At 39.6% G+C, this 14846-nt stretch overlaps 1 protein-coding gene across 9 annotated transcripts in view; it reads left to right on the top strand.

Moving 5' to 3' along the window:
- The window catches only part of CASK (peripheral plasma membrane protein CASK), a 41923-nt gene that overhangs the window by 15669 nt on the left and 11408 nt on the right, over nucleotides 1-14846 (top strand). For 6 of the 9 annotated variants that reach the window (XM_032438928.2, XM_002058674.4, XM_032438932.2 and 3 more), the window contains 6 exons: nucleotides 12382-12567; nucleotides 12641-12805; nucleotides 12864-12932; nucleotides 13797-13826; nucleotides 14210-14308; nucleotides 14384-14522. In XM_032438928.2, the coding sequence (XP_032294819.1) occupies nucleotides 12382-12567; nucleotides 12641-12805; nucleotides 12864-12932; nucleotides 13797-13826; nucleotides 14210-14308; nucleotides 14384-14522 (688 nt within the window). The remainder of the gene's footprint in view (nucleotides 1-12381; nucleotides 12568-12640; nucleotides 12806-12863; nucleotides 12933-13796; nucleotides 13827-14209; nucleotides 14309-14383; nucleotides 14523-14846) is intronic. The other 3 variants (XM_032438929.2, XM_032438930.2, XM_070206722.1) reach the window with 1 other exon arrangement.

Genomic DNA, 14846 nt, shown 5'->3' with positions numbered 1-14846 from the left:
CCTGCTAGAGGGTATTGTAATTTTGTCATTTCGTGTGTAACGCATAGCAGGAGACATCTCCCCTATATACTATATATATATAGATCTGCTTGATCAGTATCAAAAGTCAAGGCGATGTGGATATGTCCGTCTGTGTGAAGTTGTAAATATCGGCAACTAAAAAATCTAGTAAATCAAGCTAGTTTATAAGATTTTTTGTATTCACTTTTTTCTTAAAAATCGATAAGTATCGATATTGAAACATGCTCTTTATATCATAACTTACAGATTATACGAGCTGGGGACTTTAAATTAGTGAATGGAGATTCACATGTAGCATAGACAGTGTCACAAAATGTATTTGTTTCTCAGGATGGTTTTTCAGACATTCCATGACTTTAATTATTTATTATTATAATTTATATTTGACATATGGTATATATACTTAAACTTTATTCTTTCTTTCAATGAGTTCTTGAGTTCGGCTCAACATCCCAGATCAGACTATCGATAATTCCTCGTATACTTCTACCTTATCCTACTTATACTTTTATCTTGTACTCTTTTTACTACTCTTCATCTGTCTTTTGACTGTTGGGTTAAGATTAATTAACTATTTGGATACTTTCCACGTACTGCTCTAAATGAAAAAAAAATTGCATGTTTCAGCTACCAAAATTTCATAAATAATTAAGTTATTCAATCCTCCAATGCAATGCATAAATTACCGAGTTTATCTATGTTCTTAACATAAAAGAATGTGTGTTTGTTTGAATGGCCTTGGTATCGATAATTGCGAAGTGCTCTTGTTAAATTCTATAATTGGAATGTGTTTTTGCTGCAGGCAGTGTTTGGTAATTAACGTCTATTGCACTCGATGCACTAATTTGATGAATGCTGTGTTACATTAAGTGTAACGCAGTAATGGTATATTGATTTATAATGACGTATGCTTGCATAGTTTGTAAATTAATTTCACGAGTCCGACTTAATGTGGCATGCGTAATAACCAAATATGAATTGTGATTGCAGTTTCAATTATCTAATTGATGGGGCGCAGGTTAATGAAGTGCATATTATTTTGGGAATTTAAGAATGGGCATGTTTTCCATAATATAAATAAATAAAACTCGTGAATTATAGTATTATTATATTAAAGGGTAAAGGTTCGACTTCTTCGCTTCCACTTAAACTCTCAATTTATTAAGTATAAATGCAAGCGAGCCAAAATCAGTCGAGATTTATTTAATTTAAAAGTTCTATTTAATGTCAATGTATTGATAGACATAGCTCTATAGCATATTGTATTTGAGAGACATTTCTAAGATTGAAAAAAGGCTAACAAGTCAAAATTGACTGTAAATACTCTCGGTGCAAAGTTAAAGAACTTAACTCAAATGTAAACCTAACGCATAAGAGCAGGAAGAGGAATGGCATTATGATTCTTGCTCAAGAAGTTCAAGTTGACCAATTTGTTTCATGAAACAAAACAATATGTTGATTGTAAAAGACCCATCGTGTAGCCCAATGTTAAGCACAATTATAGTTCCATGTCGCATTAGGCAGCTAAACGCGAGCAGCTGGAAAAACAGATCATTAGCTTACGGCGGGATTTCTTTGTGGGACTGGCACAAAATACCTAATATTAATACTAAGTAGGGGAGCTTGCGTTTTACATAATAAGCACACGCGTAAACTTAGTGACTCGCATAGTTTTGCAAATTATATAGAGCTCGATTCACATGATTGCCCAAGCGGAGCTCACAGTGGACCCCAAAGTTGGGTTCAGGTTTCGGAACCCAAATCAGTGGCAGGCGCAGGATTTGGTTGACTGCGCCCAAAAGTAGGCAGCACAAAGCACAGGGCGCAAAATAAACAATATGAAAACAGAAACTAATATAAAATAACATTAGCTCCATGACATTTACAGGGCGTGGCGGGGGCGTCTATCATAATTCTCGGTGCTCTGTGACAATTGCCGTTTAGCGCTGTTTCTCTCCGGCTCCGGCGTCAAATTGAATGTCACTAATGCAATTAGTTCACACAAAATAATTCTCTTCCACTCGATTATAGCGCCTAATATGCCTGATGTCAGTTGTATGTTCCATCTATATACAGTATATACTATATGTGTAATTATGTAAGCATATATATATATGTGTGTGTGTATATCATTTCCCAATGCACACACACAAAAGCGAACGGCGGCAGCATGAAGCAAAAAAGCGAAATGTCGTCATATGCAAAGTAGGCAGCGCATGGAACCATTACGCCTTTCAATTTCTCTGCCAGCCGGGCCACATTTACATAAATATTACACAAGCCCAGGCACAGGCACAGGCACAGGCGAGGGCACGGCAATGATGGGGCTAGACTCTGGGGCAGCATTGCAAATAGGCTCGTTATGCTGTCTTGCCGGAGCCGGCAGCCTTGACAGCTTTTGGGGAGTTAATTTCAAGGCGTTGTTGGCCCTTTTCGGCAGATCATCCGGCCCGAAACTGTCGGCGAACTACCAAAAGGTGTGGCCCCGCCATTAAGTCGTGTTTAAAGCTAAGTTGTCTGTTGTGATATTCACGTGGCTTGGATAAAACCTTTCTCGGCGCCTTGGTCACGTTTATGCAACTTTTCGTGCCCGAGTTTCATTATATTTGTTAGTTAAAAGCTTTGCTACATAAACAGATACTTTGCCTACTTTCAGGCCCTGTGCTCAGCAAAATGTCATAGTTGCGGCCATAAGTTACAATTATTCCATATAAAAAAAATATATATATATTCAATATTTTAAAACTGAAAAGAATTTGGGACATACAATAGCCCGATTGTCGAATTTTATATGCTATATATAAAAAGTGTTTCAAGTATTGGATCAAGCGCTGCATTGCCGTCGATGGGGATAACTTGGAAGGGAACAATATGGACTTAGATGAATAAACTTATATTTTCAATTCCGAAGACTTTTTGATCCAGTTGGCTTATCACATTTATCGTTGCGTTGTTTTTGACGTTGTCTAAACAAACTTTCAACATCGTCTGTCGCCATTTTGAGTTCGAATTTTTAGAGTTCACTTTCTAGCCAAAAGAAAGCGTCAGTAAAAATTTCCTCCAACGAATTATACAAGTAGTTAATATATTTATATATATTATAATTAATATAATATATAGATATCTAAATATCTATATTTCTACTTAGTCTTAAATATGCAGCATTTCAACACTTGCCATCGCTTTAAGCACTTAAAACAAATCTTTTCAATTATTCTTATCACAATTTAAGGCGCTTTCAATTTTAAATAATAAACATTAAGAGGGAATAATGGATTGTAGATAATCTGGTTGCTTCGTCGCTTCTGATGAAAGTTTTCTTATTTGAAAATTGCAATTTGCATTTATTTATTATTTGCTTTTGATAAGCGAAAGATTAATTGTGTAAGCGCAAAGAATATATTTGCCGTTACAAGTTTTGTGTTCAGGCACGTGGAAACATATTTCATTTATAAATTTTTGTTGCCTGTAAAATTATATCATACCTAATGAGATTCTATGCTCTTAAGATTTATTCAGTCAGAGAGCAACAGAAGCAATTAACGAACCTCAAATGGATTTGGTTGATAGGTACACACACACACACAACCGCATGAGTCCAATTGGGATTTTGTGGCTATTTAGTTTGTGCGTGTGTGTGTGTGTGATGTGTTTGGCGGTAATCATAAGCAGATTTGCAGCCCACAGCTGAAATATTGCCTCTTAGCATTTCTCAAAGTGTGTTGTTAATTTTTGGCTGCTTCTTCTTTTGCTTTCTGGCCCATGTCGGCCATCAAGAGTGAAAAATAAGCGCCTGATAGTAAGTCCAAGTGCTGTAAACTTTTTAATGGTTTCTGGCTTAAGCCCCCGTTTTTATGCACTTGGCTCGCAGCATTATATGCCTTTTGAGTTTTGCCTTTTAACTAGCTTGAAAAGTTTTGAAGAAACTCCAAAGAGCTTTTGCCGTCATATGTGTGTGTGTGTGTGTGTGTGCGTGTGTGTCCCGGTTGATTCATTATTGGTTTGACTTGGCCCCGAAAGAGGAAAAAGTGCCTAACTGACAAACAGACCGACTCTGCTGGCTGTTTGCCTTGACACTCTTCATTTGTGAATGCGTTAATTGCGCAAGCAAGGCACTTGCCCTAGTATGTGTCTCTCTCTCTCTCTCTCTCTCTCTCTGTGTGTGTGTGTACATAACACGTATGTAGATGTGTGTACACACGCTGGCACTGGGCCAGACGCAGCTGTTGGCGTTGCTGTTGATGATGATGAACAAGCACAATGGCATGAACAAGCAGTCAGAGGCAGTTCCAACAACATCAAACAACAATGGCGATTACAACGCCAAGTGTGTACATTATTTTGCAATTTAGCAGCACACACTCGCACACACACACTCGCACACACACATGCGAGATTCGTACATGCGCTGAGCATCTCAAGGCGAGCAAACAAGAGGAAGCACAACAAAAACAACTGCCAACCACGGACACAGGCAAAAAACAAAAAAAAAAGAAAACAACAAAAAAAAGTCGAAAAAATAATTAGTTTACTTGTTACAAAACTCAGTTATCGCCCTTTGTGTCGCAGCGCTGTTGCTCTAGTTGAAATTGAATGAAAGCAAATACATATAAATAAACAGGCACATGTGTAACAGAAATATATGTAGTCAAGTATTGAGTGTGTCCTTTAATATAATAACACACAAAAAAAAAAAAAAATGTGGACAGCAAAAAAGTGTTGCCTAGCCAAAAGGCGTCGCTAGAAAATGATGCCATAAGTAGATGCCATGCATGTGTGTGTGTGTGTGTGTGTGAGAAAGAAGAGAAAGAAAAAGTGAAAGAGAGAGACATTCGTGCCTTGACTTCTGTGCCCCTCTCCACCGTCATCGCGCAACAGGAAGCAGTTGACGCACCTCAAATAGATGGCATCTGATAAGTGCATACACACACGCACCCAAGTCGAACGGAAATTCGTGGCTTTTTAGTTTGTGCATGTGTGTGTGTGTGTGTGTTGTGTTGTGTTTGCCCGTAATCATAAGCAGATTTGCAAGCAGCCGCAAACAACCGGGCGAAATTTCGCCTTTAGCCATTGTTCGAAACTTGTAGTTCGTTTTTTTTTTGTTTTGTTCTCCTTTTTGGGTGCATGTCGAGCGTCAAAATTGAATGATTTTCACCTGACAGCAGCGGGCAGCACGGGGCTGATGCGGGTTGCGGAATAGATGGGTACACGGAGCACAGGATACAGATGACAGCGTGACAACGGCGCCAGATCCATTGTTCAACTGATAAGGCAACTGAGCATATTACCTGTGTCAATCATCGTACAGGTACAATGATGTACGATGATGTACTGCGATTTGGAGCACCAACTAATAGGCGGGACATAACATATATATATATATGTATATATATATATGGGATAAGGACAGCGAGTCGCCGCTCAATTACCGTGACATAGTCGTACGGTGAATGTTGTGTATGGAGTCCAATGTTAACTGTAAGACTGTGTCTCGGTGGTTGTTAGCTAATCAACAGCGACACATGAGACGCTGACGGAAACGCAAGTGAAAATTGTTCAAGTTGGGCCCCCAACAAAAAAAAAAAAGGAAGAGTGTAAAGTTCTTTCGTAAGTTTTGCTTGGAGCGAGTGAGAGAGGGAGGGAGGGGGAGCTCGCTCCTGGCGTTGTTTCGTTTCGTTTGCTTGCCAGCTTATCAAACGTCAGGCGCAGACATGACAGACACCCTTGGCACCCAAACTGACAGCTTGACAGACGCCTCTTCAGCCAAGAAACAACCTGGAAAAATATTCCATTTCACAAATTAATCATGCATATGATGCGTGCTCATTAGGCCATGTCCTGGACTGGGCTGGCTAGCATATGTCTATAAGCTGGCCCCAAAACTTGCGCCTGGTTGCGTTTTTGAGCCCCTTCGCGCCCAACGGCTGCTGCAGCAGCCCTGATAAGGCGCCAAGTGTCAAAACTATGAGCCAAGGGCTGCCAGCCGGAGCACAGCCGGGCACAACAATAAAACGTGCGGGCCAGACCACAAGATTAACTGTCGCACTGACTCACTCACTCTGGTTGCTCTGGCTGGTTGTCCTGGCTGCCTGCACGTTGTACTAATTAAAATTCGGCATTAATCCAGATGATTCAGCTGTCAACATTCTCCCGGCTGACTGTGTAGCTGCCCCTAATGAAGCCCGCTGCTGCGGCTGTAGCCTGTAACTGATGCCATTGCGGCCAGTGTCAGCTTCCCGGTTCCTATTGCTCTGACCCATCCGTACATAATGTACGTGTGTAATTGAAGTGTGGCCTGGCATATTAAAGAGCGAAAGAGCAAAGTTGTCGTTCTCGTTGTCGTTGTTGCTGCTCCTGTTTTTGCTGCTGCCGCTGCTATGTAATTATTAAAACCAACAAATAAGGTTTTTGTGGCTGGTGTGAGGTTTTTGTGGCTTGCACGTATCCACGTTGCTTTCTCTACTGTCGGGTGGGTGGCTTAGCGCAAAGCTGATAAAATGACCAGACAACAGACAACAGCCAGCAGCCGTGAGCCATAACTGACAACAAAAACAACAACAACAACAACAACAATGCAGTTCTATAGAACAGTGCTGTTCATTTAGCTGCTCTTCTTACCTGAACTGCCACATCTTAAATTACATTTTACTTAGCTGTGAGCTTGAAGTCATAGTGTTCTGTTCGTCTTAGTTGCATGATGTGCTATTAAAAAAAAATCATTGAAGCCTTGTTCATTCTATTTTAATGAAGAGCTTTACTTACTTTAGTTTACTTTGACCCCCTAGGACTCTTTCTTTTTGTTGCGAAAAGCGTTAAAAACTTCTGATCTTTATTGAATGACTTTGAGGCCGTTCGAATGGTAAACTATGAAAGCTGAATACAATAATTTACCTCGAGTTTTTTTATTTTTCAGTTGAAATTTCGCACAATTCCGTCCTAGTTACATTTATTTCCCATAAGCTAACTACAGTATAGTTTTCCTAGCTCCTACATCCAACAATGGATCTGCTTAAAGATTTGTCTTTTAAGATTTTCTTTAAGATTTGTCTTAAAGGATTTGTCTTTTGCGATGCTTGCCTGAATCCCTCAAAATTGAAAAAAAAAAAGAATTCATGGCTAGAGTTTATTATAAACAGCGCAGCACTTCAAGAATGCATTTGACATAATCTGGATCAAATATCGAAGAAGCATCAGAGCGCGTTTTTTTTTGCATGCATGTATGGATAAAAGCTTTTATGTAAAAGTAGCTCAGCTGTCACTTAAGGCAGCTTTCTGCCACATATTTTATTTTTTTAAAGTATCGATACCGTTTTAAACGATTCGTGAGATTCATAACTAGTCTGTGATAAATTCATGAGGCTAGTTTTGTTTGCAGAAAATAAACTATGAAAGAATGGTAAATACAAGCAAAAGATGCTCGGTTTCGCCGGATTTAGCACTTCTTCGAATATACATATACATTTTAAGGAAAATTTAACACTTCAAAAAAAAGTCTTTGCATTAAACTTAAAATTTAACCTTAAATTTGTTTTAATCTACACATGAGAACAAATTTGGCTTGGCTAAAAACGCCTTCGCTCTGCATTTTAATCAAATCATTTTCGACCTTATTTTTCCCATTAAACAAGGGCTCGAAGGGGCTCAGAAAAGCGAGCCTAAATTTATAGGCTTCACTTAGACACATATTTTCAGAGCTCAATTGTTAACCAATAAAAGTTGTTGGCTTGCTTAAATGGAACAAAGCCAAAACAAGTGAGCAAGCGTTAAATAAAAGCTTGAATGTTTTCTCTCACAGTCAAGCTGTTGCTCAACACTGTTAACCAGTGTCTCAAGTCGTGTTGGGCCCTGCCTTGCTGCTGCCTCAGCAAAGTTCGCACAAAATACACACACAGAGTCGGAGCCAAGCAAACAGCCAAATGCGGAGCAAGCGATTGTTTAGGATCAGGCCAGTATACATGGGGTAAACTAATATCTGCATATTGTGCGCCTCGTTGGGCAGCTGGGAGCGGGAACTGAGGACGGGTGTCAGCTGCTGACCGAGTGTGTGTTGGTAAAACTTTAACAAGCACTTAAGTATTAATCATGGAAATCAAAGTCAGCTGCGGGCCAGGCACACGTACCAGCTGAACATGTTTGTATAGACTGTATGAGTGTGTGTGTGCGTGTGTTCGTGTTAGCTTGGCCCAAAACTTTGTTGCTGACGCTGGCGTTGGCTATCAATGTCACAAGCCGCCGGGATTCAGATTCCGTGGCGGGGCACTGGCGACGACTAATGAGGCATTAAACCTAACTGCTCAACTTTTCGCCTGTCAAGCATTTATTAAATTTAGCGTTTTATTGGCCCAACAACTTGGTGTTAACTATGGCCTGTCGCTTGCCCAAGAGGCGTGCCGGGAGGCGTGCTTCAGTTGAAATCAGATTACGTTGTTTACCGCTTACTTCTGGCGGTTGCACATCCAACTGGGCGGCAGTCAACCCCCTGGATTCCGATCTGATGCTGTTTCCTAAGCCTCCTGCCATATTTAAATAGTTGCCAAGTTGAGCTAATTTTATTTCAAGTACGTAATTGCGTTTGCGGAAATTGTATTACCCATTTATTTAGTCGAATTCAGTCTGCATAGGCTGGCTAACGAATCCGTATATGTTGGGTTGGGAATTCGTTTTATGCCAGCATGGCTAAGCTCTCCGGGCCTTTTTTTTCCCGTGCCGGGATACTGATAAAAGTTCCGGTAATGAGATAGAAATTTGCGCAAACAGCAATTCCACGTAGGAACAACTGAAAATCTTGCATAAGCCCCTATTAGAAATATTTGCTGCATTTCGAACAGTTTTCAATTACGAAACGCAGTCTGTCTGCACACCAAAATAATATTGCATTTTGTGTACCCTGTGTTGGCTGAGTCAAGTAAGAATTGCAGGTATATAGGAGTATATATTGAATTTGAATTGGATGTTGAAAGGTTCAAGGATTCTAGTTAGAAAATTCATAAACACATTTGAGTTTGCATTTAGGTTTGGCTAAGCAAGTTACATATGCAATTTCTTACTCTGACAACGCGGGTTAATTTCTCATAGTACAATATAAATTATTGATAGGCATGAATAGAGTAAGTTCTTTTTCCATTTCTGTTTGTTTCTCACAAAACATTCCAGGTTTTTTATATGCATAAAATGAACCTTTTAACAGGGTATCTACCAGCAGTCCACGCCCTGCTGCAAAACTCTTTTTCGTTTTATGCTGTCACTAATTAGAATTTTTGTCTGACAGTCACCGAATAGTTTGCAAAATTAAAAACTTGAAGTATGCTCACCAAAAAGCACCTCGTCAGTTTTTATTTTTGGGAACAATATTAATTTACAGAATTTAATGAAATAACATGCATATTTTATTTAACGCAGTCTCGCAGTCAGTTTTAAATGTATTTTATTTGTTATTTGTTTCAAGTTTCCATTTAATTAAAATGACATAAATATACATTTTTCTACATGCACATATGTTCATTTAAGCTGCATTTATTTAATGCTCATTCTAATTATTTGCAACAATATCAGCAAAAGTTTGTAAATACCAAACGTGAATATTATTGTTACTTAAAAATTAATCAAAAAATAGGCATTGTTTGAACGCATTGTTCAATGGCAAGTTTGTTTAAGGGGAAAACATTTTGTAAATTATCCGCATTTCAATTAAATTTGAATATATATTTCGGCAATGAATGGAATACGGTGCAGGGCTTGCCAAATATGCTGAATGTATTCATATATTAAAATGAATGTAATTTCAATAGGTGTAATGATTCCCTAACTTTAAAATAATTGGTTTTTAATAGAAACTTATTTACGATTCGCATTCCTAATGGCCTTTAAAAAAATTAACTCTTTTCTTTTTACTTTACATCGAGCTTAAGGTTGGCTGAAAAGAATTTATGAAGCTATTATCGATGATAGAGTCGGTAAATTTTTCATAGCTGGATTAAATGTCCTTTAAAAGTGTATTTTAATGTTTACTAGCGGGAAACAGAGCTGCAGATTGTAACATATTTTAAAAGGAGGCAACACTTTCTTCATGTTCTGTTGTTAAATTTTAGTAAGTGTTGACAAGCGAGTAAAGTAAAAGGCTTTTAAAACTGGCAAAAACAGTTGATTTTTCTTGTAGATATTTGTTTTTGCACACATAAAAATAAACTAAGAAATATTTGACTTAATCTTGTCGAAGCACATTATGCCATTAAAACTTAGCACTCGCAGTTTATGTTTTGTCTATAAAATACTTGTTGAAACAAATTAAATTATGAGCTGCCAGGCTTTTACATACAATTTTTCATTCAGCTGCCATGTGTCTATGAGAAGTGGATGGAAAAAACCATTTTAATCTTCTATCAATTTACCAAAAGTGTTAATGCATGGAAATAACAATACATAAATGTTTATATTTATATTTATTTGTATATCTAATATTAAAGAGCTAAGGCAAAACATTTGCTTTAATGTAAAGAAACTCTGATTTGGCATAGAGGTTAAATGGACCTCGTAGCAATTCAATTACATTGATTCGTCTTGATGCGTTCTTATAGCACAAATATATTGGCAGTAGTTAAATCGATTGCGTTTGCATTTGACAAATACACACAGAATCTGGAGCTAGCTAGATCCCAGCAACAAAATATGTTGATATCAACGATTTGTTAGTCGCAAATATGCAAGCAATGGCAGAGCATTAGAGGCATTTTTGTGTTCCCCCAAATCGATTAGGTAGCCAGGAATTGAGTCGTGAATCAGATTCACAAACTCAATCAGCCTATTGCTAGCAAATGCTGTAACTATGCGTAGTCTACATGCCTAAATAATTTCATATTTTGATTTACTTTGGCTCGCTGGCAACAAATCGCAGTGTGTTAAAAGCATTATGAAATATTTATGCACTCTCGGCATTGCGGATATTTGTACACGAAGTGAATGCCATGTGATGGTGATTGTGAAGCTGCCAGTGACTGTGACTGTGCCTGTGCCTGTGCCTGTGACTGGAACTGTGACACTGACAGTGACGGTGTGTGAAAGCTGCTTAGGCTTTGTAAAAGTACTCAAAGAAGTGAGAAGCGGAGAGAGAGGCGCACGGAGAGTGGCACTGAAAAAGCCAATTTACTTTTAAGCAGCCTAAAAGCGAGCAACGAAATTTTTTTTCCATGCCAACCCCGCCCACCCGATTGACTGGCCCGCCCGTCTGTCAGCAAATACAGAACCAACTAGTGACAGACCAACTAAAAGGCAACTGCGGCTGCTTTTGTAATGTTAAAGCGGCGTCGGCGTCAGCGTCAGCGTCTGTGGCGGAAATGAAACGTGCAACTGAGTGGGCGTCGGAGGGAGACCGCTGCGTACGTGCCTCTGCCTCTCTCTGTGTGTGTGTGTGTGTGTGTATAAGCCTGTTTGTGTGCTTGTGGCATTGAGTAATCATCAACGATGAAAATTGCGTTTTTTTTTTATGGAGCCATCCGCAAAAGCGCTGACAAGGCCTAGCTATACTTAGCATATGTATATGTGCATATCTGAGTGAGTGTGCGTGCATGTGTGTGTGTGTGTGTGCGTGCGTTTGTGTAGGTGTGCGTCGTTCGTGCGACACAGCATGGGCACGCATTAAAATCCTTTTTTATGACCCATCGTTCGCCCAGTTGAGGTCCTGCCATTGTGTGTGTGTGTATTTGTGTGTGTGTGTGTGTGTGGGTATTACAAATTCTGTGCCTTGTCTTGCCATCTTGCGGTTTGTCGGGGACACCGCACAAATTAATTTCCACAGCATATTCAAAGTGTTATTAAACATAATTTATTAAAAACGAAATTGTATAAAGTCAAGCCGTTGCTCTCGTAGGCTCCGACTGAGCCGAGGACTGCTGCACTTGAGCGCCTGTAATAAATTTTTGTGATTTTCGTTGTTTTTTTTTTTATTTTGGGGAGGAAGGTTGCTCGGGATCATGGGCTTCATGTGCGTGCCCTTTCGTAGCTGTGTTTTTTTTTTTTTTGGCTTGGCAACAAATGTTGCCAGTTAATGCTGTAAACAAGTTGTGTGTGGGCGTTCGACAGCGCTTGAACCCGTCTCTGTGGCCGGGCGTGCCCTGTCTGCGCCTTTGTGTGTGTGGGTGTGTGTGTGTGTGTGTTTGGGTTATGATATATGAGACAGGCATAGCAAATCGGAAATTTAATTTCCACAGAAAGTGGCTTTGAAATGGCTTTTAGCCGCATAATAACTGGCAGCTTAATTGCCGGCCATAATTTTGCGAGTCGCCTTCGTTCGTCCAAAAGGCAAATGCCCAAGAAAAGGCTAACAGCGAATGTGTTTCATTTTGCTTCTTCCTTGTTGTTCGACAGGCGCTGCTGCATACACACGATGTTGTCGCCCGGGATGTTTATGGCGAGGAGGCGCTGCGCGTCACCCCGCCGCCCATGGTGCCCTTTCTCAATGGCGACGAGCTGGACAATGTGGAGGGCGGCGAGCTGCAGCATGTGACACGCGTACGTCTTGTGCAATTCCAAAAGAACACCGACGAGCCCATGGTAAATCAAAACAGCCACAACAATTAGCCCGTTGATGCTCACAACTGTTTTCCCATTAACCACTTTGCTGCAGGGCATCACGCTTAAAATGACCGAGGACGGGCGCTGCATTGTGGCGCGCATCATGCACGGCGGCATGATACACAGACAGGCCACGTTGCACGTGGGCGACGAAATCCGGGAGATCAATGGGCAGCCGGTGCAGCATCAGTCGGTGGGTCAATTGCAACGAATGCTGGTAAGCTTTCAACTTGTATTTTGGGCCAACTTTTCTCTTACCAATTTATTTCATGCAGCGCGAGGCACGCGGTTCCGTTACCTTTAAAATAGTTCCTTCTTACCGTAGCGCACCGCCACCCTGTGAGGTAAGTTTGCCCTTTAACTAATAAAGATTTTCTTTCATTAGAATGTATCATTTTGTTAAAATTCAATATTAAACACTTTTCATATTATTTACAAACAGTTTGTGCACTAATTTAAACGAATTAATTTAAATTTTAAATAGATTTTAATTTGAACAATTTATTGCAATGTGGGCAAACGATTTTATTGTAATAAATATGATTAGCCGGGGGTTAAATTAAATATTTTGACAGGCGAAAAGGCTTAACCTGCATATACATAAATTATAAACTTTGGTCAATCAATTTCATTTTATTTTTTTTTTAGAATTTAAACTGATTTCGGTCAATGTTATTTTCTCAATGAAGCCTGTCAATCAAATGTCACAAATTTCTATTTTTTTTTCTGCTCGCATTGGCATTTGGTAAAGGGACTTACATGCAAACTGATATTATCTTTTTGGGTGTAAAGCAAACATAAATATGAGAGTAACAAAAAAAATAAATAAATAAAGCTCAACGAGTATCTCTAGTTGACAAATGAATCAATAGCTTGCCCAACGAGTATCTCTAGGTGACGAATGAATCAATGGCTTGCTTTGCGAAACTCGTTACAAAGTCGCAGCCTTGATTTGATTTTGTTGGCCTTGATAGTTGAAAGTAAATTAGAGATTGCCGCATTCTGATTGTAAACTAGCATTAAGCATAAAGCACATTAATCATTAAAAAGAATCACTTTGAAAGCATCAATGCATCAGTGCATCAATGCAGTATTCGTTTGTCTCGTTGCCTGTAGTTGAAATCCATTAAGCAATTATTTTGTTTGCCATTAACATTAACATGACTCCTACTCGCTCTTCACTACTCCCTTCCAACCTGAACATGCAGCTATTCAGGATAAGACCTGCTCCAGTGCTTGTAAGTATCACGTTCAAACACACACACACACACACACACACACAGACACACACACACGTGCATGTCATACCAATACATGTGCATACATGTATGTACATAAGCATATGCATTTACATCGCTGTTGAGTCTGCTCATTAGATTAAATCTAAAAGCGAAAATTGAACTAATTATTAACCATCGGCTATCCATTAGTCGCAACATCAGCATAAGGCAAAATAGCCAAATGTCCTTTGCTCGTCCTGATGCTGCTCTGTCTCCGGTTTCAGTCAGATTTCGGTTTCAAGGCAAAGCCTCTGTCGGTTTGGTTGCTTCGACTTCAGCTACTAAAACGTGTTTCTTTGTTGTCTTCTCCTTTATTTTTCATTTCCCAATTTGCTGTGCAGATTTTTGTTCGTGCACAGTTCGATTATAATCCCCTGGATGATGAGCTTATACCGTGCGCCCAGGCGGGCATTGCATTCCAAGTGGGCGACATACTGCAGGTAGGTGCATTAGGAGGACGCAGCCCGCAGTCTGATGGCATTCAACTAATGACTGGCTACGTTTTTGGTGTTTAGATCATTAGCAAGGATGATCATCACTGGTGGCAGGCGAGAATTGATACGGTGGGCGGTTCAGCGGGCCTGATACCATCACCTGAGCTGCAGGAATGGCGCATTGCCTGTCAGACCGTTGACAAGACCAAGCAGGAGCAGGGTAAGTGCACAGTTCACAAATCTCTAACTAACATTTACATAAATACATGTAAACCAACTATGTGTACTATTTTTATGTGTAATTGGATGCCAAATATATAATCGTATGCTTTATAATTCTATAATATTGGAAAGTGTGTGATCAATTCGTAGTTAGCCAGAAACCATCATGAAAACGCGCTCTCTCTCTCTCTCTCTCTTTCTCTCTGTCTGCCAAAAGGCAGTGTCCAGCTTACAACTAGAAAACACACACACACACGCACAACCGTACATATAGACACACATGAATACGCACACCAGAGAATTGCATGTCAAAAAATAAAAT

The sequence above is a fragment of the Drosophila virilis genome, chromosome 2 (assembly GCF_030788295.1).
Source record: "Drosophila virilis strain 15010-1051.87 chromosome 2, Dvir_AGI_RSII-ME, whole genome shotgun sequence".
Lineage (NCBI taxonomy): Eukaryota > Metazoa > Arthropoda > Insecta > Diptera > Drosophilidae > Drosophila > Drosophila virilis.
This window is presented reverse-complemented; position numbering and strand designations above follow the sequence as displayed.